This window comes from Meriones unguiculatus, chromosome X (assembly GCF_030254825.1).
Source record: "Meriones unguiculatus strain TT.TT164.6M chromosome X, Bangor_MerUng_6.1, whole genome shotgun sequence".
Lineage (NCBI taxonomy): Eukaryota > Metazoa > Chordata > Mammalia > Rodentia > Muridae > Meriones > Meriones unguiculatus.
In genome coordinates, this window is record NC_083369.1 from 81,811,379 (window position 1) to 81,835,545 (window position 24,167).

At 37.4% G+C, this 24,167-nt stretch overlaps 1 protein-coding gene across 8 annotated transcripts in view; it reads left to right on the forward strand.

The window, feature by feature from the left end:
* Positions 1–24,167, forward strand: part of Xiap (X-linked inhibitor of apoptosis) — a 48,532-nt gene that overhangs the window by 6,982 nt on the left and 17,383 nt on the right. For 3 of the 8 annotated variants that reach the window (XM_060375207.1, XM_060375206.1, XM_060375208.1), the window contains 3 exons: positions 19,518–19,615; positions 21,105–22,010; positions 23,155–23,254. In XM_060375207.1, the coding sequence (XP_060231190.1) occupies positions 21,137–22,010; positions 23,155–23,254 (974 nt within the window). In that variant the 5' untranslated portion in view covers positions 19,518–19,615; positions 21,105–21,136. The remainder of the gene's footprint in view (positions 1–19,517; positions 19,616–21,104; positions 22,011–23,154; positions 23,255–24,167) is intronic. The other 5 variants (XM_060375205.1, XM_060375204.1, XM_060375210.1 and 2 more) reach the window with 2 other exon arrangements.

Below are 24,167 nucleotides of genomic sequence, written 5' to 3' on the forward strand. Positions count from 1 at the left end.
AAATGAAGAAAAGCTGGTACTACTATGCATTCCTTGGCATATATACTTACATATGTAATTTAAATTTTTATACTTATGTAATCATTTTATTGCCCTTAGAACAGACTTGGAGCCTGTCCAGGATGGGACACTCCTTTAATTCCTTTATTCACTATGAGCAGAGACAAGAAGACCTTGAGCTCATTGACAGCCTTCACTACATAGTAAAAACCCTGACTCACAGTAATTGGCCAAGCCTCTCTCACTTTGCATTCCTGTGTGATCTGACTTGTGTGCTTCAGAACATTTTCCAAGCACAGAAAGGTTAGGAAACCTCACATTTTCTTATACCTCGGTAGAGTCTGCCAATAATATTTATAGTAATTTCTTGAGAACTATATTAGTCACAAGACCAGGGTTTGATTTTTTTTTTTCATTTTTGACTTTCATTTGCCACATTATGTCTGATGAGTAACTACCAGTTGGAACCACAGTTTACCCATTTTATACATGAGAACTGTGTGTCCTATAAATTAAATCAGATATCAGATATCAAAACATTCTAAATTTTGAAAGTACATGGACAAATTTTAATTATTATCAAAGGAAACATGGTAAAGGAAAAAAAGAGAATGAGATATAGAATTACAGAAACCTATGTTTAAATTAAGGAAATTTCTCACTTCACCATTTTCTGGAGTAGAACAAAAATTTACCTGCAGCTAAGCAGGTGTATTAAAAGACATTAAATACACACTTTTAAATCTAGGTTATTGTTAGTGAAGTAGATTGCTTTGTCTTTTTTTTTTCAAGTTAAAACCTAGGCAGAACTAGGCTATGTGGTACATGTTTATATAATACCCTTACTTGGTAGGTGAAAGCAGGGGGATCAGGCGTTCTAGGGTAGCCTGGGATACATAGTAAGTTTTTTTTTTTGTTATTTATTTATTTATTTATTTATTTATCAGTTACATTTTATTAACTCTGTATCCCAGCCGTGTCCCGATCCCTCATTCCCTCCCAGTCCCTCCCTCCCTCCCTCATCTCCACCGTGCCCCTTTCCAAGTCCACTGATGGGGGGGACCTCCTCCCCTCTCATCTGATCCTGTTTTATCAGGTATCTTCAGGACTGGCTGCAAAGCCCTCCTCTGTGGCCTAACAGGACTGCTCCTCCCTTCGGGGGTGGGGATGCCAAAGAGCCAGTCATTTCCTGTTAGAAATAGTCCTTGTTCCCCTCACTTTGGGAAACCAATTGGTTACTGAGCTACCACAGGCTACATCTGAGTGGAGGTTCTAGGTTATATCCATACATGGTCCTTGGTTGAATGTCAGTCTCAGAAAAGACCCTGTGCCCAGTCCTTGTGGAGCTCCTATCCTTTCCCCATCAGACTAACTCCCCTTCTTTCTTATGATTCCCTGTACTCTGCCAAAGGACATAGTAAGTTTAAAGATAGACTTTGATGAAAGCCTACCTTAAAAGAAGTAAAATAAATTAAATAAAAATAAAACCTAGACAGGACAAACCTACCAAATGTTTTAGTATAGAAAACAAAGTTTTTTATAGATAGAGCAGAATATTTTTATGAGGGGGGGTCCATCAAGAATTTGTTTCAAAGACATGGCATGGTGGTACACACTTGTTATTCCAACACTCAGGAGGTGGAAACAGGAAGATCACAGCTTTTAAGGGCAGCCTGAATTACATTTTGTTGCACTGTCTCAAAAAAAATAGCTAAGCATAGTAGTACACATCTGCACATCAGTAATAACAACACTTGGGAGATAGAAGCAAGTGGATCACGAGTGCTGTTGAAGCAGTGCTGTTGAGATGGCTTGGTATGAGAAGCTGCTTGCCACCAAGCCTGATAAGCTCAGTTCAATCTCCCTGGGACCCATGTGGTAAAATGAGAGCTGCCAACTGCAAGTTGTCCTGACTTCTGCAATACTCCCCACTAAATAAGTTAATGTGATTTAAATTTGTTTTAAGTTCATGACCTTCCTCCTGCTATATGGCTAGCCTAGGCTATGTGAGGCCCTGTCTCAAAAGTAAACAAATAATTTGTTCCAGTACTTGCTTGAGATTCTTAGTATGAACTTAAAATACTTCATTCCAGGGTCTCAGAGTATAACAGAGTCCATTTATTTCCAACTCAAAACTAATGAGCTAGTCCTTTTATTTTCAACTCAAAAATAAAGGTGATTTACTCCTTTAATACCAGCATTTGGTAAGCTAAAGCAGAAAAATGTCTGGGGCCAACATTAGCCACATAGTGAGTTCTAGGCCAACTTACTCTACAGAGTAAGACCCTATCTGTCTCAAAAAATGACAAATTTCCATCCCTTCTATCAAAGTAGCAGGCAGGGATTAACTTTTTTTAACCCTTTTTGTGGCTAAGTTATTTTCATCTAACCAGTCTATCAAAAGTCATTTGCTCCCTGGCACATGCCAGGAATGTGACCTGTCCATCACTGAGACTTCACCTTTATCTTCTCTTTCTCTTATCTGACCTTATGATCAACAGTATTGACATCAGTTTACAATTTCTCCTCTCTTGCATGTTTTCTAAGTTATCTAAGTAGCAGACTGGCAGGAAATCTCAGATAGCAAACTAAACATATCTTTCTGTCTCTCTATAATTTATGAAAATTGTCTTTAATGAAAAGTCAAAACCTGGCAGTACAAGTCCCCAATACTCAGTTTATTAGGTTAATGTATTCACAGAAGAAAACATTTTGACATTGATAGTAACCAGATGACACTCTGTCTGGTGGGCAGACTAATATAATGTTCCCCTGACAAATTAAGTCTACTTGCTTATTCTTTTGATTAGAATTCAGTATACTTGCTGATAAAATTTAAACGGTGAAAAGAAGCACAAAGAAGAAAATAAATCAGTAATAGTATTACACAGTGAAAGCATTTTTTAAAAAAGAAAAATAGGTTCTCTCATTGTGACCCAAGCTGTGTATCTATCCCAGGCTTGTCTCAAAGTTTGAGCAGTTTTCCTGCCTCAACCTCCTTAATGTGGAAATATACTTGTGAGTCACCATGACTAGCAACAATAGAATTTCAGTGGATAACATTGCCATTTTATATGTTTTTATTATTGGGTTATATAGTTTATATCATCATCATCATTATGCTTGTGTTCTCAGGACCTCATGCATGCTAAACAGACATTATAGAAATTAGTTACACCAAACCTTATAACCAGCTCTTTCACTTAACAGAGTATCCTAACACTGTGTCTGTTCTACTTTAGTATTCATCTGCAGCCTGAGCTTTTAGGTTAGTTGTTTGCTGTGTTTCTGGGGATGAAATGCTGGGCATCATGCATCTTGGGCAAGTGTTCTCTCACTGAGCTGTAATACCCCTGTCCCTAGGGTATTACAAAAAAGTAAAGTCTGGGATTTTACTATTTTTAATGTGTATGTCTTTTAATGTTTGGGGTGGGGCATATGTGCCATAATGGGTATGTAGAGGTTAGAGGGATACTTGGTGGGATCAGTTCTTTTTTCCTACTTTTACCTGGGATCTGCAGGTTAAACTCAGGTTGCCGGGCCTTTACCTGATGAACCATCTCACCTGTCATACCTCAGTTTATAATGGTTGTATTCGGTTCCATATTACCTTTGTACTATCTTCTGTTGAATATCTTGTTTTTCTTGTTTTGTTTGTTTGTTTTTATTTTTCATTTTTTGAGACAGGATTTCTTTGTATAGGCTTGGCTGTCCCAGAACTAGCTCTATAGATCTGCCTGCCTCTGCCTACTGAGTGCTGGCATAAAAGGCATGTACTACCACTGTCCAGTGAATGTTATGTTTTTGTATATTTATGAATAGCACTTTTGGACCATATTTATATGTACCTTTTATATTATTTCTGGTGCAGAACATTGAACCCAGGTTGTTGCATATGATAAGTGCACTTTGTAATGTTGAACTGAGCCTATATATATTTTGAGACAAGGTCTCTTGTATTCCATGCTAGCCTAGAGTTTAGCAGGATTACAAGTATGCCGCTATAGTAGCCCCCATAGACTCATAGAGAGTGGCACTATTAGGAGATACGGCCTTGTTGAAGTAGATGTGTTCATGTTGGAGTAGGTGTGGCCTCGTTGGAGGAAGTGTGTCACTGGTGGTGGGCTGTGAGATTTCAGAAATCCAGCCAGGCTCAATGGCTTTCTCTGCCAGCTGCTTGCTGATCCAGATATAGAACTCTCAAGTTGCTCCTCCAACACAATGTCTGCCTGCACACTGCATGCCTCCTGCCATAATGATAATGGACTAAACCTCTATACTGTGAGCCAGCCCCAATTAAATGCTTTTCTTTAAAAGAGTTGTCATGGTTTTAGTGTCTCTTCACAGCAATAGAACAATGACTAAGACAGCCAGTGTCTTGTTTTATTTCCCTGACTGTAATGTATCAATATCAGGGTTTTTGTTGTTGATGTTGTCTCATACTTTCTCATTTTTTGTGGGTTACATTGATTTGTGATAGTAATCTTTGCCAAATAGGATAAAAAATAGCATTAGGTAACTATTCTTTTGATTACAAATGTGATTTAAGTTTTGCATACTTTTGCTAATATTTGTTATTCATATTTGCAAATATTCTGATTTTCTGTTTGTATGCTCATCTTTTTCTTGTAGAACTATAAGTGAATTCATGTCTTTCCTTAAAAACTATTATTTTAAAACCTGTAAAAAAAAAATGCAGGATGGATAAAAAGGTGCTGACTGATACAAGATACATTTCTACTTGAGACCATTTAATATGGTCTCAAGTAGAAATGAAAACAAACATTTTCATTTGTGAAAATTTGTGAAAAACAAATAAGAAATTTAGACAAGGTACTCCCTTTTAAAGAAATTACATTTATTTAGAGAGTGAGCATGTGTACATATCCACATGTCATGGCATTCATTTTGGAGATCAGAAGGACAACTTTTGGAGATGGTTCTCTCCTACCATGTCGGTCCCAGGGATTGAATTCAGGTAGCCAGGCTTGGTGGAAATTGCCTTTACCCACTGACCCATTTTGCCAGTACAGGGCATTCTCTCTCTCTCTTTTTTTAAATTACTATACAAAATGATAAGTTTCATTGTGGGATTTTCATACATATATGCTATTGTACTTTATTTTTATTCATCCTTGTCTCCTACTGCCCTTCCTCATTTCACAGTCATCTTTTTTGTTGTTGTGGATTTATTTATTATTCACAATGTTACATTTTCTTTTTTGATTACATTGATTTCTATTTTTAATATATAAATTTATTTTTTATAATTTAGTCACTTTATATCCCAATTATAGTCCCCTCCCTCATCTCCTCCTGGCCACACCCTCCCTCCCTCTTTCTCCTTATCCTCCTCCCCTAGTCCACACAGAGGCTGGGGTCACATGGTAGGCGAGGAGGGCTCCCCAGTCACCTTTTTTTGTTCCCAGAAGAGTCTTACTACATAGTTTTGGCTGGCCCTGAACTCAGGGAGATCTGCCTGCCTCTGCCTCATGAATGCCAGGATTAAAGGTGTATGCCACCATACCCAGCTGACATTCACTCTTGATTGTTGATAGTAATAGGAAATTGTGAACTTTATGTCCAACAACAAGAGTGGGTAATTACAACTTACACTTGTAATTCTAGCACTTAGGAGGGGGGAGACTAAAAGCCTTCAGTTTGAGACCAGTCTCTGCTTTATAGTGAGTGAGTACTATGCCAAGCAGAGCTACATTCTGAGTTCCTTTCCCCTAACCTCAAAGTCCAGCAATGAAGTACATAACTGTAGAGTATGGAACTAAGCAGTCTAGTCAATAAAATGGGATAATGAAATCAATAGATGGTATGTAAAAGATGAGACATAAATAGCCAATAAATTTTGAAGTGTCCACTATCCTTAACTGTCAGGGACATAGAAGTAAAACAGTACTGAGATCTCATTTCACTGAAGTCAGAATGGCTATTTTTTCCAAATGTATGTGGACTTTATATTTATTTTAAATAAATTACATATAATAAGAACTATTATAAAAAAAAATCAGGAAAGCCATCTGTAATAGTTACATTCAAGGGCCTGGAGAGATGGCTCAGCAGTTAAGAGCACTAGCTGATCCTCCACAGAACCTGGGTTCAATTCCCAGCGCCCACATGGTAGCTCATAACTGTCTGTAATTCCAGTTCCAGGGGATCCAACACCCTCAGAGATACATATGTAAACAGGACACCAATATACATAGAATAAAAAAATTATTTTTAAAGATAGTTACAATCAGACTGTTTAGAGCTCATTTGTATTTGGTAACCTTGAAGAAAATACTATTTACCCTATCTAAGTGAGTTTGTACCTAAATCATTCTTTGTCATATCTTGTATTTATCAACTTAAAAAAAAATCTTTATAGACCTTAAAACATTTTCTTCAATCCTAAACAACTTAAGCCTATAAGTGAAACCATAAGTATCGAGTCTTCAATTCCATTAGAGACTTGAGAAGGAATAAAATTATTACTTAAGTAGGAAGTGCAGGGAAGCAGCTTCCAAAACTAAGAGATGACAGTTTACTTACTGTCTAGTCAGTTACCCATTCTCTCTATAATGGAGCATCATCTTCAGAAGAATGGCATTGTAAACTGAATACATTCCAAAAGAACATTATATCAACAGTATCTCTTTTGGCCAGAGATGGTCTTGAATTCTTAATCCTCCTACCTCTACTTCCCATATGCTGTGATTACAAGCATGTGCCACCACACCTAGCTTTATTTGTTTATTTGCTTGTGTGTTTATGTCTCATTATGTAGCTCAGGCTGCTCTGGTACTCTCTGTAGATCCTGCTGGCTGTGAGGTGGCTACACTCATGCCCCTGCCTCCCAAGTGGAGTTAAGGGTGTGTACTACTACTGGATGTCTATAAACCTTTTAAATGCATATGCATGTGTCTGTATTCCTAGAATATTTCTGGAAGAATATATAAGAGACTACTAAGAGTGATTGCTTCTAAGAAGAGTCTTGGCGGTATAAGGTAGAGGAGTGGATAGATAGAGCCTGAATTGTTTGATAAGGTGTTTTATGTCCACTTAACACCTGTTTTAATAGTCAAAGTTATACTGTAAAACAATTCATTGTTCATAACCTTATTTGCAAATAGGGTTTTCACAGATATAATCAATTTAAGATGATGCCATCAGAGTAAACTTTAGTAAACTTTTGTTTACTCTGGCTGCCTTGGCTATTCTGGAACTCCTCATATAAACCAGGTTGGCCTTGAACTCACAGAGATCTGCCTGCTTAAAGGTATGTACCACCATACCCAGCAAGGCTACTTCTTAATATATATTTTACCATATAGAGAAAAGTTCCTTAAAATTTGAGTAATTTGTTTTTCATTGTTTTAAATAGCACACAACTTATCAAAAGCATCCATAGTTAATAGACCATAAGAACATTTTTTTTCTTATATTATTAATTTCTGTATGTAATTGTATTACTTGTGTGCATTGTGCCATAAATATTGAAGAAATCTGTTGGAAAGAAAGTAGGTTTTCTAAGTGGTTTTGTGGGAAGTAACCTAATGTGAATAAGGTGGATAAACTATCAATGATAGATGATAGATACTACATATTTTACTTTTATTTTTTTATTATTTTATGTGTATGAGTGTTTTGTGTGTGCATATACACACACGCACCACACGAGTGCCTGGTGTCCCCAGAGGCCAGAACAAATGATCCCCTGGAACTAGAATTACAGGCATTTGTGACCTGCCATGTGGTTGCTTAGAGATGAACCTAGATCCTCTGAAAAAGCAGCCAGTGCACTTAACTGCTGAGTCATCTCTCAAGCCTCCTTTATATTTCTTTAAAATTAAGACTAGTGTTTGTAGTATAATTATATGAAAGAAAACCCAGTCAGGCTGAGAATATAGCTCCATGACAGAGCACTGGCCCTACCAAAAAAAAAAAAAAAAGGTTTACTGTTGGTAAAATTATGTATCTAAAACATTATGGTACTGGAATTCATTAAAAGAATGTAAAAGCGTTGGGCATAGTTTTCTGCAATTCCATCTTGTGGAAGGCTGAGGCAGGAGGAAAGTGAGTGAATTGCCAGCTCTAGACAAACTGGGTTGTATGATAAAACTTTGCTTCAATTCTCTTTACTCTCATAAAACAATTATACACCAGAAGCTTGACATAATGCTACAGGCCTGTAATACTAGGAGGAGGATTACAAATTCAGTAGCTTGCCTGTACTACAAAGCACGTTTAAGGTCAGTCTGCTAACTGAATGATAGTTACTCAGTCTCCGAATTTTAGAATGGGCCAGTGAGATGGCTGAACAGGTAAAGCATTTGCCATGCCAACCTGACAAACTGAGTTCAATCTCTAGAACCCATGTAAAAGTGGGAGGAAAGAACTGACTCCACAAAGTTGTTCTCTGACCTCTATACACATGCTATGGATTGCACATGCCTTTTAACCCCATACACTCAAAATAATTGTTGAAGATAAGTAAAAAAAATTAAAACTTAAAATAGTTAAGATATAATTAAGCCTTAGATCACTTGCCTAGTATGTGTAAGTCCATTGGTTCAATCCCCAATGCCACAAAACAACAAAAAGCCTACAAATATACAAATAGACTTACACAAAGGGAACTCCAGTAAGATTGGAATATAAGGACACAAGTTACCAAAAGGTCTCATTAACAGAAGCAATGAGATTTACCTTTTTAAAATATTTAAAATTGTTGGGAGGTTGTGGCACAGACCAGCCAAGGCAGGAAGATCTTTCAAGGCCAGTCTGGTCTACAAAGTGAGTTCCAGGGCTACACAGAGAAACCCTGTCTCAAAAAATAAAACATCTATCAAAAACAAAAAGAAATAAAAATGCAACCAGACATGGTGGTACACTTCTTTAATTCCAACAGTCAGAGGCAGTGGCTGTCCTAGAACTCACTATGTATCCAGGACTGACTTCCAGAAAAGCTTCAGCCTCTGCATGAAAGAGAATTTTACAAGTCTTGTGATAGCCTCACACAGAACACAGTCAGTGGTTTCCTAATGTTTTAATTGTTCTAGCTTTATTGGGAGCATGTGTCTTAAATTCTGTGCCTACACCACTTGCAAAGTTCACTTAATATGAGGTTGGGTAAGCATTCTTCTAGTCTCAAAACTGAGTTTATTTTTCTATTAAAGCTTTCAGTTGTAGGAACACCTTTTGCCAATAGCATACCACTATTTTCTATGATAATGTGATTTTCTTTTTTGTTTGTTTGACATAAGGTTTTGTTTTGTTTTGTTTTAAATAGCTCCAGCTACCCTCAAACTCACATAGTGGACCCTGACCTTAAAATTGGTATATAATACAAGCAGGCCTCAAGTTTGTGGGCTTACTGCCTCAGTCTCCTAAGCAGTTGGTCTTATAGACATGGGTTATCATGCTTAACATGTAACATTAACATCTAAAACATAAACAGCTAATATTCTTCTGTTGTGAGCCATACCTCCTGAAACAAACTGGGATATAAAGATCCCTGGGCCTTTTTCTTAAGCCATGTGTTGTATTCCCTTAAGCTGAAACCTCCAGGTGTAGAATTCTAGGCAATTTTGTGATTGTAAGTGGGAACCTAGTGCTGTTTATGGTAGCGTATCCACATCTATAATAAAATACAAGTCTAAAGTCTTAGAGCACACCAGTAACTAGATATTGCCTTTCTGTGGTTAATAGAACAAAGTGAATCAGTTGAAACATTCTATGTCTCTCACTATCTGTCGTGTGTTTGTGTGTGTGTGTGTGTGTGTGTGTGTGTGTGTGTGCGCACACGCGTGCAAGCATACACTCACTCTCCTGTACATGTACTCATGTGGATTCAGGCATGCATCCCAAAGCATGAGTGTGGAGGTCAGAAGACAACCTTGGTCCCCTTTTTCCCCCTTGTTTGAAACAGGGTCTCTTTGTTATTTTTCCACTAAGTCATGTACCAGGTTTGCTGGCCCTTAAGCTTCCAGGGATTCTCTTATCTTCACCTTCCATCACCCAATACAAGCCTTGGGATTACAGATGCTTTTCCTATTTGTCCCACTTTTATGTAGATTCTAGGGATTCAAACTCAAGTTGGCACACTTGTATGCCAAGTGATTTTACCCACTGAGCCATTTCCCCAGTCAAGTTAAAACATTTTGATTGTCTAAATAACACAGTTATATCAAAGTCACTGTCTACTGCATCTCCATTCTTCTGTGTAAAAATCCTAAACAGTAGGTTGACTGAACTTACTTTAAGACAGTTATTGTTATTATAGGTTATAAGCCTTCCTGGATGTTTGAATGATCTACTAAAATGTTAACAGATCTTTTGTGAATATTTTACAGTAATCAGTAAGCTCCTTACAATTTCCAGGTTTTGCCTTTTTGTTTGTTTGTTTGTTTGTTTGTTTAAGTAAAATTTGGAATTTGGTACTGACCTTGTTCATGACCTCTAAAACCACAGTTCATGTTAATCACTCTCCCTTAGTCATAGGCAGGCTTATGAGCACCTGTGGTGCATGTGCCTGTATGGGCAGCTGGGTCCAGCCGTGAGTTCCACTGCTTTGCTAACACAGCTATACAGCTTCTATTTTTTGACAGATTTTAAGTGATACTAGTTTTTGTAAGGAAAAAATTTATCCTGAGTCAAATGACAATACTATCAAAGTTTTCTTTTTTTCTTTTCTTTTTATTTTTTAGGTAAAGTCTCACTGTATATCCCAGGCTGGCCTGGAACTCACTGTATATACTTGGTTGGTCTTGACCTCTCAGCAGTCCTCCTGCTGTGGACTCCCAAGTGGGATTTAAGTATGAGCCACCCTGCCTACCTTTTAAAGATTTTATATATATATATATATATATATATATATATATATATATATGTGGAATTAATCCATGAGAAAGTGAAGTTTCCTTTTATTTTTTAAAGCAATGACCTTTTAATTTTTATTATATATAGACATTTTATATATATATATAATATATAATGTCTATATATAATATATATAATGTTTTTAATATATATATATTTGGAGACAGGGTCATTCTGACCTGGAACTCACTGTAGACCAGGCTGACCTCAAATTCACAGATACCCTCCTGCTACTGTCTTCCTCCCAAGTGCTGGTGTTAAACACATGTGCCACTACTCCTGATACTTTAATCATGCCCCAACAAACTTCATTGTGTTCAATACTGCTACTGTAATGCAGTCATTGCACAAAGATACATCTTTCAATTCACCGAATATTGCTGAATATTGCATTCTGGGTCTTGATCATTACTATGCTTTAATATGGTAGCAGTCTGTTTAATATCCTTTCTTAGATCCTTTCTCCCATTCAAAGGTTCAGATAACCTTTATTCTATCTCTTATAAAAGTTTAGGAGAAAAGAACATTTGCATTATTCGCAGTTAATATATTGGGAAGTTTTTTGTTTCTGTGTCTCAGCCTACTTCCCATTTTCTCTCTAAGTTAGCAGTCAATCTTCTATTCTTAACACCTACCCATAGTTTTCTTTACACAGCTGACTGTAGTGTGTATGTGGTGCATGTGTGCGGTGTGTGTGTGTGCATCTGTCTGTACACGTATGTATTTTAACTTTTTTAGGGGAGACAGGATCTGTAACCAGGTTGATCTTGAACTCACCATGTAACAAAGGCTGCCCTTGAACTCCTGGCTTCACCTCTCAAGTGCTAGGATTAATGACATGGTGCCAGTAATTCCAACATTCGTGTGTGTTTTAAACATACTATATCACCATCATAAAATCTTCCAAATCTGTAATAGAAGCATGCACCTTTGCTTGCTTTTTCATTTTGCTTCACTGTTGACATCCAGGGTACAATTTTCCACAATCATCATTTCCCTCAAGATTACTGATTGCCTTTCTTCTTACTGTAAAGCTTTCTTTGACATTGTGTTCCTTGCTTTCCTCCATTTCTGGTCACCCAGTACAAAGCTTGAATGATTATACTAATACCGAGAAACCTTAAATTATCTCAGCATTCCTCTATTGCACCTCAGATTTTTTTCCTCTTTTTTGACATCTAAAGCCATTCTGTTTTTTTTTCTCCAATAGACATATACCTCATTTTTTTATATATATTCACAATTCTGTGCTTTTTATAGAATTATACTTCTGGTGTAATTCATTTTGTGTGAATATGATTTTACCTTCTGTGTGTGTGTGTGAATTTTATTGCATGCATATGTGAGAGAAGCACATACAAGCAAAGTGCATGCTTAGAAGTCAAGTACAACTTTGTAGAGTTGTTTCCTGTCTTTTACTGTTATGTCAGTTGTCAGGACTGAATTCTAGCCATAAACTTTGTGGGATAAGTGCTTTTACTACCAAATCATCTCTCTAGTCCCCCTCCCCAAGTGTCTCTTGATTGTCACTTGTCTGTCACTTTTAGATGGGCACCCTTCTATACATTATATGTACATGTAGTAGTTATTTAAATACCTGATTTTCAGAACTGTAACCTAAACCAACAACATATAATTAAACCATGAAAAAGTGAAATTTCCTTTTATTTTTTTTAAAGCAATGGCCTTTTAATTTTTATTTATTTATTTATTTTTGTTTTTTCAGGACAGGGTTTCTCTATGTAGCCCTGGCTGTCCTGGACTCACTATGTAGATGAAGCTGGCCTTGAGCTCAGCCATCCTCCAGCCTCTGCCTCCCCAAGTGCTGAGATTACAGGTGCACGATACCACTGCCCAGATTGAAGCAAGAGTCTTAAATTCACCTTGAACTCACCTTCTTCCTGTCCCAGACTCCTGAATGCCAACATTACAGGAATGTGCAACTAGATCCACTTAAAGTCTCCCCTTTTTTGTGTGTGTATGTGTTTAAAATTTATTTTTATTTTGTGTCTCCAAATATAAGATACATTTCAAGGGGGAAATAATTATGGGGGGATTTAGTTTTGAAACTCACAGCCCTGTCTTTAACATTTTCTATAAATATCATTTGGACTGAAGACCACATACCTTCACAATAATGAAAGGTTTCTCGTTCCACCTCCACAAGTTACTGTGGTATGAAAGTCAGGGAATACATTGACTGAGATTTTTCAACAGCAGGTGCTGAAGCTGAAAAAAAATTATCTAGATAGAGCTAGCCTATTCCTTTACTTCATATAACAAATTCAGGCGCAGCACACAAGCCCTGCTCAATTTTTGCTGGCTACACATGGAAATACACTCCAAAGTTTCCCCTCAAGTTGAAGATACTATCCAGCGCCAGGTGAAGGTTGTGTGGGGCTTTGCTTTACTTTTTTATTTATTACAATTTACTCATTTTGTATCCCAGCTGTAGCCCTCTCCCTTATCCCCTCCCAATCGCATCCAAGACTATCAGGTTTTATCAAGGCTGGCTGTATTGTCTTTCTCTGTGGCCTGGTAAGGCTGCTCCCCCCTCAGGGGAGGTGATCAAAGAACCAGCCCATGAGTTTATGTCAGAGACAGCCCCTGTTCCCCTTACTAAGGACTCCACATGGAGACTAAGCTGCCATGGGCTACATATGTGCAGGGGTTCTAGGTTATCTAGGGTCCTTGGTTGGAGTTATCAGTCTTAGAAAAGAGCCCTGGGCCCAGATATTTGGCTGTGTTGTTCTCCTTGTGGAGCACCTGTCCCCTTCAGGTCTTTCTATCTCACCCTTCTTTCATAAGATTCCCTGCCCTCTGCCCAAAGTTTGGCTATGAGTCTCAGCATCTGCTTGGATACCCTGCTGGGTAGAGTCTTTCAGAAGCCCTCTTTTGTAGGTTCCTGTCCTTTTCCCTGTTTTCTCCCTCTTCCTATGTCTATCCCATTTGACTTTCTGAAAGAGGATTGAACATCTTACCCAGGGTCCTCCTTATTGCTTAGCTTTTTTAGGTGTACAGACTTTAGTATGTTTATCTTATATTGTATATCTAATATCCACTTATAAGTGAGTATATACCATGTGTGTCTTTCTGTGTCTGGGATAACTCACTCAGGATGATCTTTTCTAGTTCCCACCATTTGCCTGCAAATTTCATGATTTCCTTGTTTTCAGTAGCTTAGTACTATTCCATTGTATAAATGTACCACAATTTCTGTATCCATTCCTCAGTTGAGGGACATCTGGGTTGTTTCCAGATTCTGGCTATTACGAATAAAGCTGCTATGAACATGGTTGAACAAATTTCCTTGTATACTTGTGCACATTTTGGATATATGACTAGAACTGGTATAACTGGGTCAAAAAATTCCTAATTTTCTGAGAAAGTGCCAGATTGATTTCTAAGTGGTTGTACAAGTTTAGATTCCCAGCAGCAAAGAAGAAGGGTTCCCCTTTCTCCACATCCTCTCCAGCATGTGTTGTCACTTGAGTTATTCATCTTAGCCATTCTGATGGGTGTAAGATGTTATTTCAGGGTCATTTTGATTTACATCTCCCTGATGACTAAGGACATTGACCATTTCTTTAAGTGTTTCTCTGCCATTCAATATTCCTTTATTGAGAATTCTCTATATAGCTCAGTACCCCATTTTTTAAATTGGCTTACTTGATTTATTGGTGTTTAACTTTTTAAGTTCTTTATATATACTGGATGTTAGCCCTCTGTCAGATATAGGGTTGGTGAATATCCTTTCCCAATCTGTAGGCTGTCGTTTTGATCTGAGGACAGTGTCCTTTGCTTTACAGAAGATTTTCAGTTTCATGAGGTCCCATTTATTGATTGTTGCTCTTAGAGCCTGGGCTGTTAGTTTTCTGTTCAGGAAATTGTCTCCTGTGCCAATGAGGTCAAGGCTCTTCCCCATTTTTCTTCTAATAGGGTTAGTGAGTCTGGTTTTATGTTGAGGTCTTTGATCCACTTGGACTTTAGTTTTGTGCAGGGTGATAAATATGGATCTATTTGCATTTTTCTACGTGGAGACACCTATTTAGACCAGCACCATTTGTTGAAGATGCTTTCTTTTTTCTATTGTATGGTTTTGGCATCTTTCTAAAAAAAAAATCAGGTGTCCATAAGTGTGTGGGTTTATTTCTGAGTCTTCTTTCTTTTCAATTTTTGATCCTCCAGCCTGTTTCTGTGCCAGTACCATGCAGTTTTTATTACTGTTGCTCTATAGTACAGCTTGAGATCAAGTGTGGAGATAACCTCTAGAAGATCTGTTATTGTACAAGATTGTTTTAGCAATTCTGGGTTTTTTGTTTTTCCATATGAAATTGAGAATGTTTTTTTCAAGTTCTGTAAAGAATTATGTTGGAATTTTGATGAGAATTGCATTGAATCTGTAGATTGCTTTTGGTAAGATGGCCATTTTCAGTATGTTAATCCTACTAATCCATGAGCATGGAAGATCTTTCCATCTTCTGATATCTTCTTCTAATTCTTTCTTCAGAGACTTGAAGTTTTTTTCATACAGGTCTTTCACTTGCTTGGTTAGTGTCGCACCAAGGTACTTTTATGTTATTTGTGGCTATTGTAAAGGGTGTCATTTCTTTAATTTTTTTCGCGGTCCTTTTGTCTTTTGTATACAGGAGGGCTACTGATTTATTTATTTGTTTGTTTGTTTGTTTGTTTATTGTGTTAGTTTTGTATCCAGCCACTTTTTGAAGGCGTTTATCAGCTAAAGGAGTTCTCTGGTAAAATTTTTGATATACGCATGTATACTATCATATTATCTGGAAATAGTGATACTTTGACTTCTTCCTTTCCAATTTGAATCCCCTTGATTTCCTTTAATTGTCTTAATGTTCTAGCAAGGAATTAAAAAACTATGTTGAAGAGATATGGAGAGAGTGGACAGCCTTGCTTTGTCCCTGATTTCAGTGGGATTGATTTATGTTTCTCTCCATTTAGGTTGATGTTTATTATAGGCTTGCTGTATATTGCCTTAAAGTCTCCTCGTAAGCTTCAGAGAGAGATGCTCCTGTAGAATGACAAAGTTGCACATATCTGTAAGGAGATGAACAGTTGAACCTCACAAAATGCCTGTCATGGTGAAATGAGACTAAATCTTTAATTTTATATGTTTTGATTGTCTCAAGACACAATATCTTTCCTCAGGGGAGGTGAATTTCATCATTTTGCTTATGTTGACTATTCTTTAGGCATATTACAGACTTGAAAATGCTTAGCCTTCTAGTCTACACTCGTTTGTTTTTATTTATTTGTTTGTTGTTTTATTTGTTGTTATGTATTTATTTGTTTGTATTTGTTTGTTTGTTGTTGTTTTGTTTTGTTTTTTTAGACAGGGTTTTTCTGTTTAGTTTTGGGTGTCCTGGACTCTGGCTGGCCTTAAATTCACAGAGATCTGCCTGCCTCCATCTCCCTGAGTGCTGGGATTACAGAAGTGCACCACTACTGCCTGTCCTGAAGTCTGTTTTACTGATGGGAAGGACTTATACTCTCAAAAGCAACCTAACTCATTGTGTACTGCAAAGTTCATTCAAGTTTGGGGCTAAATGTATTGGTTATATGTCAGAGTGTTTCTGTGTAGCCCTGGCTGTCCTGGAATCGCTTTGTAGACTAGGCTGAGCTTATCATGCTCATTCAACAAAGAACTTTGAACATTATTGTCAGAATGTTTTCAAAAATCTGGAAAATGATAGCTAAAAGTATCTAAAACTTTATTGCAAAAAAATTGCTCAGGGATAGATAAAAGTCAGCTCTTAAAGGATATATGTGAATACTAGTGAAAATTGACAAGGCCACCAAGCCTGAAGTTTATTGTCATCTTTCAAAAGAGGCATTTTTAAACATTACTCAAAGGAAATTAATGTTCTAAGACTTACTGCTAACATACTGCCTAGAGTCTGTATAAATGTTCCCAAGATCCCCAAAACAAGACATCATGACCATTCTCGTTTGTTTGTTTGTTTGTATTTTCAGACAGGGTCTCATTATATGGCCCAGGCTCTTTTCTAATTCAGTGTCCCTTGTCTCAGCCCAGTGAATGTATTTTTTTAATATATGTATTTTTCCTTAAAATGATTTTATTTCATGTGCATTTGTATTTTGCCTGCATGTATGTCTATATGAGGATGTTGGATCCCCTGGAACTGGAGTTACAAACAACTGAGCTGCCAATTTGTTGCCAGGAATTGAATGAACCCAGGTCCTCCAGAAGAGCAGCCAGTGCTCTTAACTGCTGAGCCACCTTTCTAGCCCTTAAAAATATTTTTAATTGACAGCAGCAATTACATAAGTGTGTGGGATACAGTGTGGTATTTTACTACATGGGAAATATACATCAAATCATACCAGAATAATTTTTATTGTCTCATTTCAGACATTTTTTGCACTGAGAATATCCAAAACTTGTTTGTTAACTATTTTAAAGTATTCAGTTAATTATTGTCAACCATAGTTTTCCTAGTTTACTACAGAGCATTTAGTAATCAGAGCTAGGCCAATGGCTCAGTGGCTGAACCATATGCTGTTACAAGCATGAGGGCCTGAGTTTTGATTCTCAGGACCCAAGTAAATGCTGGGTGGGCATGGTGACTCACCACTAATTCTAGGAGACAGGATCTCTCGAGCAAGCTGACTAGTAGATAGGACATATCAGAGTTGTAGGTTTTATTTAGAGATATTGTCTCAATGAATAAAGTGGACCGGAAATTAGGATTGATTCCCAACAACAACCTTAGGCTTCCACATGCACAGTCCTGCTCTGGGCACCTACACACATGAAAACAGGAAAAAAAGAAATATAGTATATTGTTGTTCAGGGCTTAGTAGTACATGCCTGTAATCCCAGGACTGTGGAGGCTTAGGCAGTAAATATGGGGTGGGGGTGGGGGTCCTGGGTTACATAATGAAATTCTGCCTTCAAACAAAAAGGAAAAAAAATAAGTTTTTGGGCTGGAGAGATGGCTCAGAGGTTAAGAGCACTGTCTCCTCTTCCAGGGGTTGTCAGTTCAAGTTCAATTCCCAGTACCCACATGGTGGCTCACAACCATCCATAATGAGATCTGGTGCCGTCTTCTTGCATGTAGGTGTACATGCAGGCAGAACCCTTTATACATAATAAATAAATCTTTAAAATAAAATATTTTTTAAAATGTAAGTTCTGTTCAGCTACATCTTTATGCCCATTGACCATCCTGTTTCTATTCCATCTCCCTTCATCCACATTCTGGTAACTACTGTTTTATGAGATTAACCTTTCAGCTTCCACATATGAACCTGACATGTTTCACTGCACATAATGTCATCCAGTTCTATTCATGTTGCTGCCAGTTGCAGAATTTTAATCTTTTTAAGGCTAAATATTATGTTGTATACATATACTATATTTTCTTTGGCCATTCAACAATGATTACCTAAAGCTGATTCCACATACAAACAGTGATATATAATAAATGTGCAACACACAGGTATCTCTTCATCATACTGATTTCACTTCCCTGGACATATGTACAGTGGTAAGGTGGCTAGATCCTGGGTTAGAACAGGTTTTGCTTTGTTTGTTTTTGAGACTGTAAATCATAGGCTGGCCTAAAATCTTGTTACATAGCCAAGAATGACCCTGAAATTCTGATCCTCTTTTTTTTTTTTTTCTATCTCGTGAGTTCTGAGATTATAGATGTACTGCCACACCCAATTTATATAGTGCTAAGAATTAAGCCCAGGGCCTTGAGCATGCTAGTTAAGTACTCCACAACTTGAACAATAGCCCCAGCATTGTCTACTTGAAAAGGCTCCATTTAGGGACTAGAGAGATGACTCAGTGTGTGCTGGAGGTAGAATAAAAATCCCAGGAGCAAGCTGGCTGACTAGGCCAGCCCAGTAAGTGAGCCCCGAGTTTATCTGAGAGACCCTGCCTCAACAAAGTGGAGAGTGATAGATGATATCCACACCCAGAAGTGCATATCAGGCACACACATCTACATAAAAACAACAGCAGCCTTCATTTTGAGGTTCATAATGGCTGTGCTAGTTTACATTTCCATTTGTAAGTTTCTTTTGTTCACATCTAGCAGCATTTGCTGTTTTTTTTTCTTTCAGATAATAGGTATCCTAATAGGTGTAAAGTTGATACCTCATTGTAACTTTAATTTGCATTCCCTTGGTACATAGTCTAATGTTAACATGTTTTCATGTGCTGGTTGGCTATTTGTACATCCACCTTGGAGAAATACCCAGATATGCATTCATTTTTGTATCTGAACCTTTCATTTTTGCTGTTAAGTTATTTGAGTTTTAGCCTTTTTTGTTTTTTAATTTTGCATTTGACAAGCATACTGAAGAGACTATGGCAATGTGGAAGATTCTGGAAAACCAGGTTTATCTTGTAGCTAGGGTAACCACATGTTCTTCTGTCTGTTTTGCCTAAAGTGATTGTGATTTATGCCTGTTGTCCTTGTGTAATTATTATAGCTTCATTTTACACTCTCAGATATGTTGGAGAACAAACTATCAAGCCACTCTTCCCATAACTTTTGATGTGTTATTTGGCTTAAACATTACATAGTTGTAATTTGGCAGCTCTGATGAGCCTGCTGAATTCTCTTTCATTCAAACAGATTGTTCCTTGACCAACAGAAGTTGAAAGCAAAAGTAACTTCAATTAACATCTGTAAATAGAATGTTTCTTCAGCTATTCTCTTGCTGGCAGTTTTGGGTATGTAGGATGTGTGTATGGGGGTGGTGGGGGGGTGGGTATGTGTATGGTGTGAGGGTGGGGGGTGAGGGTGTGCGTGGTGGGGAGGTGGATGTGCTGGGTGGGGTGTGTGTGGTGTATGTGTGGGTGGGTTGGGGGGTGTATGAAGGGTGGGGGGGCTGGGGAGTAGGGAAGGTGTATATGTGTGGGTGGTATGGAGGGGTGTACATGGTGGGGGGCATGGGTGTCTGTGTGCGGTATGTGGGGAGGGTGTTGGGGGAGGGGTGTGGAAGGGTGTGTGGTGTATGTGGATGTGTGGGTATATGTGGGGTGTGTGGCTGTATGTGTATGGGTGTGGGGAGGGTGTGGGGGTGTGGGTGTCTTTGTGTGGGGTGTGGCTGTGTGTATGTGTGTGGGGGTGTATGATGGTGGGGATGGGTGTAGGTGTGTGGTATTGTGGGGGTGGGTGGGTGTGTGGTGTGGGAGTTGTATGGGGGTGGGGGTGTGTGTATGTGGGTGTGAGGTGTGTATATGATGTGGGGTGGGTGTTTATATGATATGTTTGTGGTGGTGGGAGTGCTTGGGGGGTATGTGTGGGAGGGTGTTTATATGTGTGTGCACACAGAAAACAAGGAATGGTCCTCTTGCAGCAGAAGTGAACTCTGTACATGAAAATGAGAAGCATGCTGGAACCAGTTATTGTGAATACTTAATTTGTTTAATACTTTGATTAGTTCTTTGAGGATTTTATACGTTGCAGTTTGATCATAGTCACCTCCCAAACTTCTCCCATATCCACCCACCCAACTTTGCATATTTCCTGTTTTTTTTAAAGCATCAAATCTCATTTTGTGCATCCTCGTAACACCTTTGTTTTGCTAAGCAAGAAAATAAAAATATATTTTAAATTAATTCATTAACATTCTAAACATTGGTTTCTTTTTAAATAGTAAAAAAATTGAGCTTTGATGCCTCGAATATGTAATGACTCATTATAATAATTATGCATAGTCTTTAATAATCTACATATTTTATGCTGCTCTCATGTCTTTCCTAATGAATGACTTCACATGTTTAATATTTATAATTTTTGTGTCATAGTTTCCATATTTATATAAAATGGGTGCTTAACATTGGTAATTCTTCTCTGTTTACAAATTAATTTTCATAAAAAGGGAAAATGGGACTGAGGTTGAGGTTTATTAGTAGAGCACTTGCTTTAAGTGCAAAAGGCCCCACGATGGATACCTAACACTACAAAAGAGAGAAACAGGCTGGGAGTGTAGTTCTGTGTTAGAGCATGTGTTTAGCATTATGTTCAGTCCTAACATTGAAGGAAGAGAACAAACAAAAGCACCATACTTTGAAACTCAAGTAGTTTGATAATGTAAAACTAGTGTTTAGAATTAAAATGTGTCTTAGTGATTATACCATTATTTTTAGTGCTTAATATCAGAAATATATTTATGTCTTGAGTTTTGGATTTCCTAATGCAATATTCTCTTTTTAGAAAAGGTGGACAAGTCCTATTTTCAAGAGAAGATGACTTTTAACGGTTTTGAAGGATCTAAAACTTGTGTGCCTGCAGACTCCAATAAGGATGAAGAATTTGTAGAAGAATTTAATAGATTAAAAACATTTGCTAACTTTCCAAGTAGTAGTCCTGTTTCAGCATCAACACTGGCTCGAGCAGGGTTCCTTTATACTGGTGAAGGAGATACCGTGCAGTGCTTTAGTTGTCACGCATCAGTAGATAGGTGGCAATATGGAGACTCAGCTGTTGGAAGACACAGGAAGATATCCCCAAATTGCAGATTTATCAATGGCTTTTATTTTGAAAACAGTGCTACACAGTCTACAAATCCTGGTATCCAAAATAGCCAGTACACGGATGAAAATTTTGTGGGAAACAGAAATCATTTTGCTCTTGACAGGCCATCTGAGACTCATGCAGATTATCTTTTGAGAACTGGACAGGTTGTAGATATGTCAGACACCATATTCCCAAGGAACCCTGACATGTGTAGTGAAGAAGCCAGATTGAAGTCATTTCACAACTGGCCAGACTATGCCCATTTAACGCCCAGAGAGTTAGCTAGTGCTGGACTCTACTACACAGGGATTGATGATCAAGTGCAATGTTTTTGTTGTGGTGGAAAACTGAAAAATTGGGAACCCTGTGATCGTGCCTGGTCAGAACACAGGAGACACTTTCCCAATTGCTTCTTTGTTTTGGGCCGGAATGTTAATGTTCGAAGTGAATCTGGTGTGAGTTCTGAAAGGAATTTCCCAAATTCGACAAATTCTCTAAGAAATCCAGCCATGGCAGACTATGAAGCACGGATTGTTACTTTTGGAACATGGATATACTCAGTTAACAAAGAGCAGCTTGCAAGAGCTGGATTTTATGCTTTAGGTAAATTTAACCAGTAAATTTCTTTCCAGCTGTTATAGGGCTCCTAAAAAGGAAATCATTGCCTGTGGTCTTCTGAACTGATAAATATTTAAACAAATATTTAGACATAAACTTTCAGGATTGTTTATTATCAGTATCATTCTCAATCTTTAATGTACCTACTGAATTTATGTTAAAAGGCTGTGCTTTGATAAGTCATATCTTTATGTATGTAATTTTTGAGGGTGAGGTTAGAGTTGAGAGAGAAAAGATGATATTGATTCCTGATAGATGATGGATCTAATAGTAATACTGGCTGCCATTTATTGAAAATCTACTCTGTATGTTCAAAATATTTACTGCATGAATTTTACTCTTCACCACAACCTCATTAGGAGAGTTAACATTGGAGAAATTAGTTTGCTTTGTGGTAAAATGACATCAAGCTAAGCATGGCGCCACACACCTATAATTCAAGCAATCCATTGGCTGAGGTAGAAAGATCAGTATGAATTTGAGGGCATTTTGGGATACATTTTGATACACTCTCTCAAAAAGCCAACCAAACAAAAATTAACATCTACTTTTAAAACATACACCACATATTTGAAAACTTCCCTGTATTTTGCCTTACTGCTTCATAGTACTTAGTTTCTATAGCTGTCTCAAGAAAAGCTGGTAGTGTGATGGCTTGTAGAAATATTTTAAATCTACATGTCTGACTCATATTTTAGGATTGAATAATGCCAAATTCAAAATACAAATTATTTCAAGTCTTTTCATTTATATAATACAGTAAACTTAAAGGTTAGTTACCTTGTAATTCATGCTGAATTTTCTTGTTAACATTTGGAATACAACTTGTAGAAATTTCAGTTTGGTGAAGTCTAATAGTGATGGTCCAAATGACATTCACTAAAAAGAATGTAAAAATTGTAGTTTCTAATACAACAACTGTTATTTTACTTTCATTGTCAAAGCAACTTATATTGAGATGGTGAATTTATTACGTATTTTCCTTCAAATGATAAAGATTATATCTAGATGGAATGTGAATTTCTCTTCTAAGCCGTGAGATTTTAAGTAACAGACACTCCTTATGTTAGAATTGGCATTTTTCTAAAAACTTGTGCTTGTGCACAGTTTTAGTTGTATGTTTTCTTAGGTGAAGGTGACAAAGTGAAGTGCTTTCACTGTGGAGGAGGGCTCACAGATTGGAAGCCAAGTGAAGACCCTTGGGAACAGCATGCGAAGTGGTATCCAGGGTAAAATTCTTAATTGTTCATTTAGTAATATATAAGTTGGACATTGTACAAAATGGAAAGATTTGAATTACTTTTCACGTCAACTATTTTTGTCTTCACTATGGCATGAAATTCACACCAAGTTTACAGAAATGGGGTTACCCACTTTGTAGGCCAAACAAACAAACAAAAAAAACACCTAAGTCTTCTGGTAAATAAAACATTCACTGCTTATATAGCCTATGATACATGGTTCCATTTCTAAACAACAGATTATGAAAATGTATACTTTTTATTTAGTATTTTTTATATGTGTACTTTTTATTTAGAAGTATGCTCTTTGGAGAGTGGCATGAGCCCATGTTACAGTGAGAAGTCCTGAAGGACTGTCATAATATATAGTTTGTCTTTTGTTTTGTTTTGTTTGAAACAAGGTCTCACATTAGCTCAGGCTGGCCTCCATCTTGAAACCCTCTTGTCTCAGTCCCTTTTTCATCTTGCTTCTATAAAATAAAGTTCTCAGCTGTATAAGTTGGCGTGAGTTTCTAATATATAAAATAATACAACTTAAAATATTGGAATAATTTTAAAAGAATCTGTTACAAGCAACCTACAAATTAAATGAGAAAATTAAAAGTAAAGTTTTTAAGTGTTCAGTATTGGTTTTAAAAATGATTAAACATTTCAAACATTTAAAAATGCCAGTGTTGGTCAGAAGGTGGTAGTACATGCCTTTAATCCCAGCACTCAGGAAGCAGAGGTAGGAGGATCTCTAAGCTTGAGGCCAGCCTGATCTACACAGGAAGTTCCAGGATAACCAGGTCTATGTAGAGAAACCCTGTCTTGGGGGGAAAAAAAGTCAGTGTTTGGGTACTAATTTAATAGCTTCTTTTGCCTGCTTTTAGTTTTGTTTCTTTGTTTGTCTGTTTTTAGA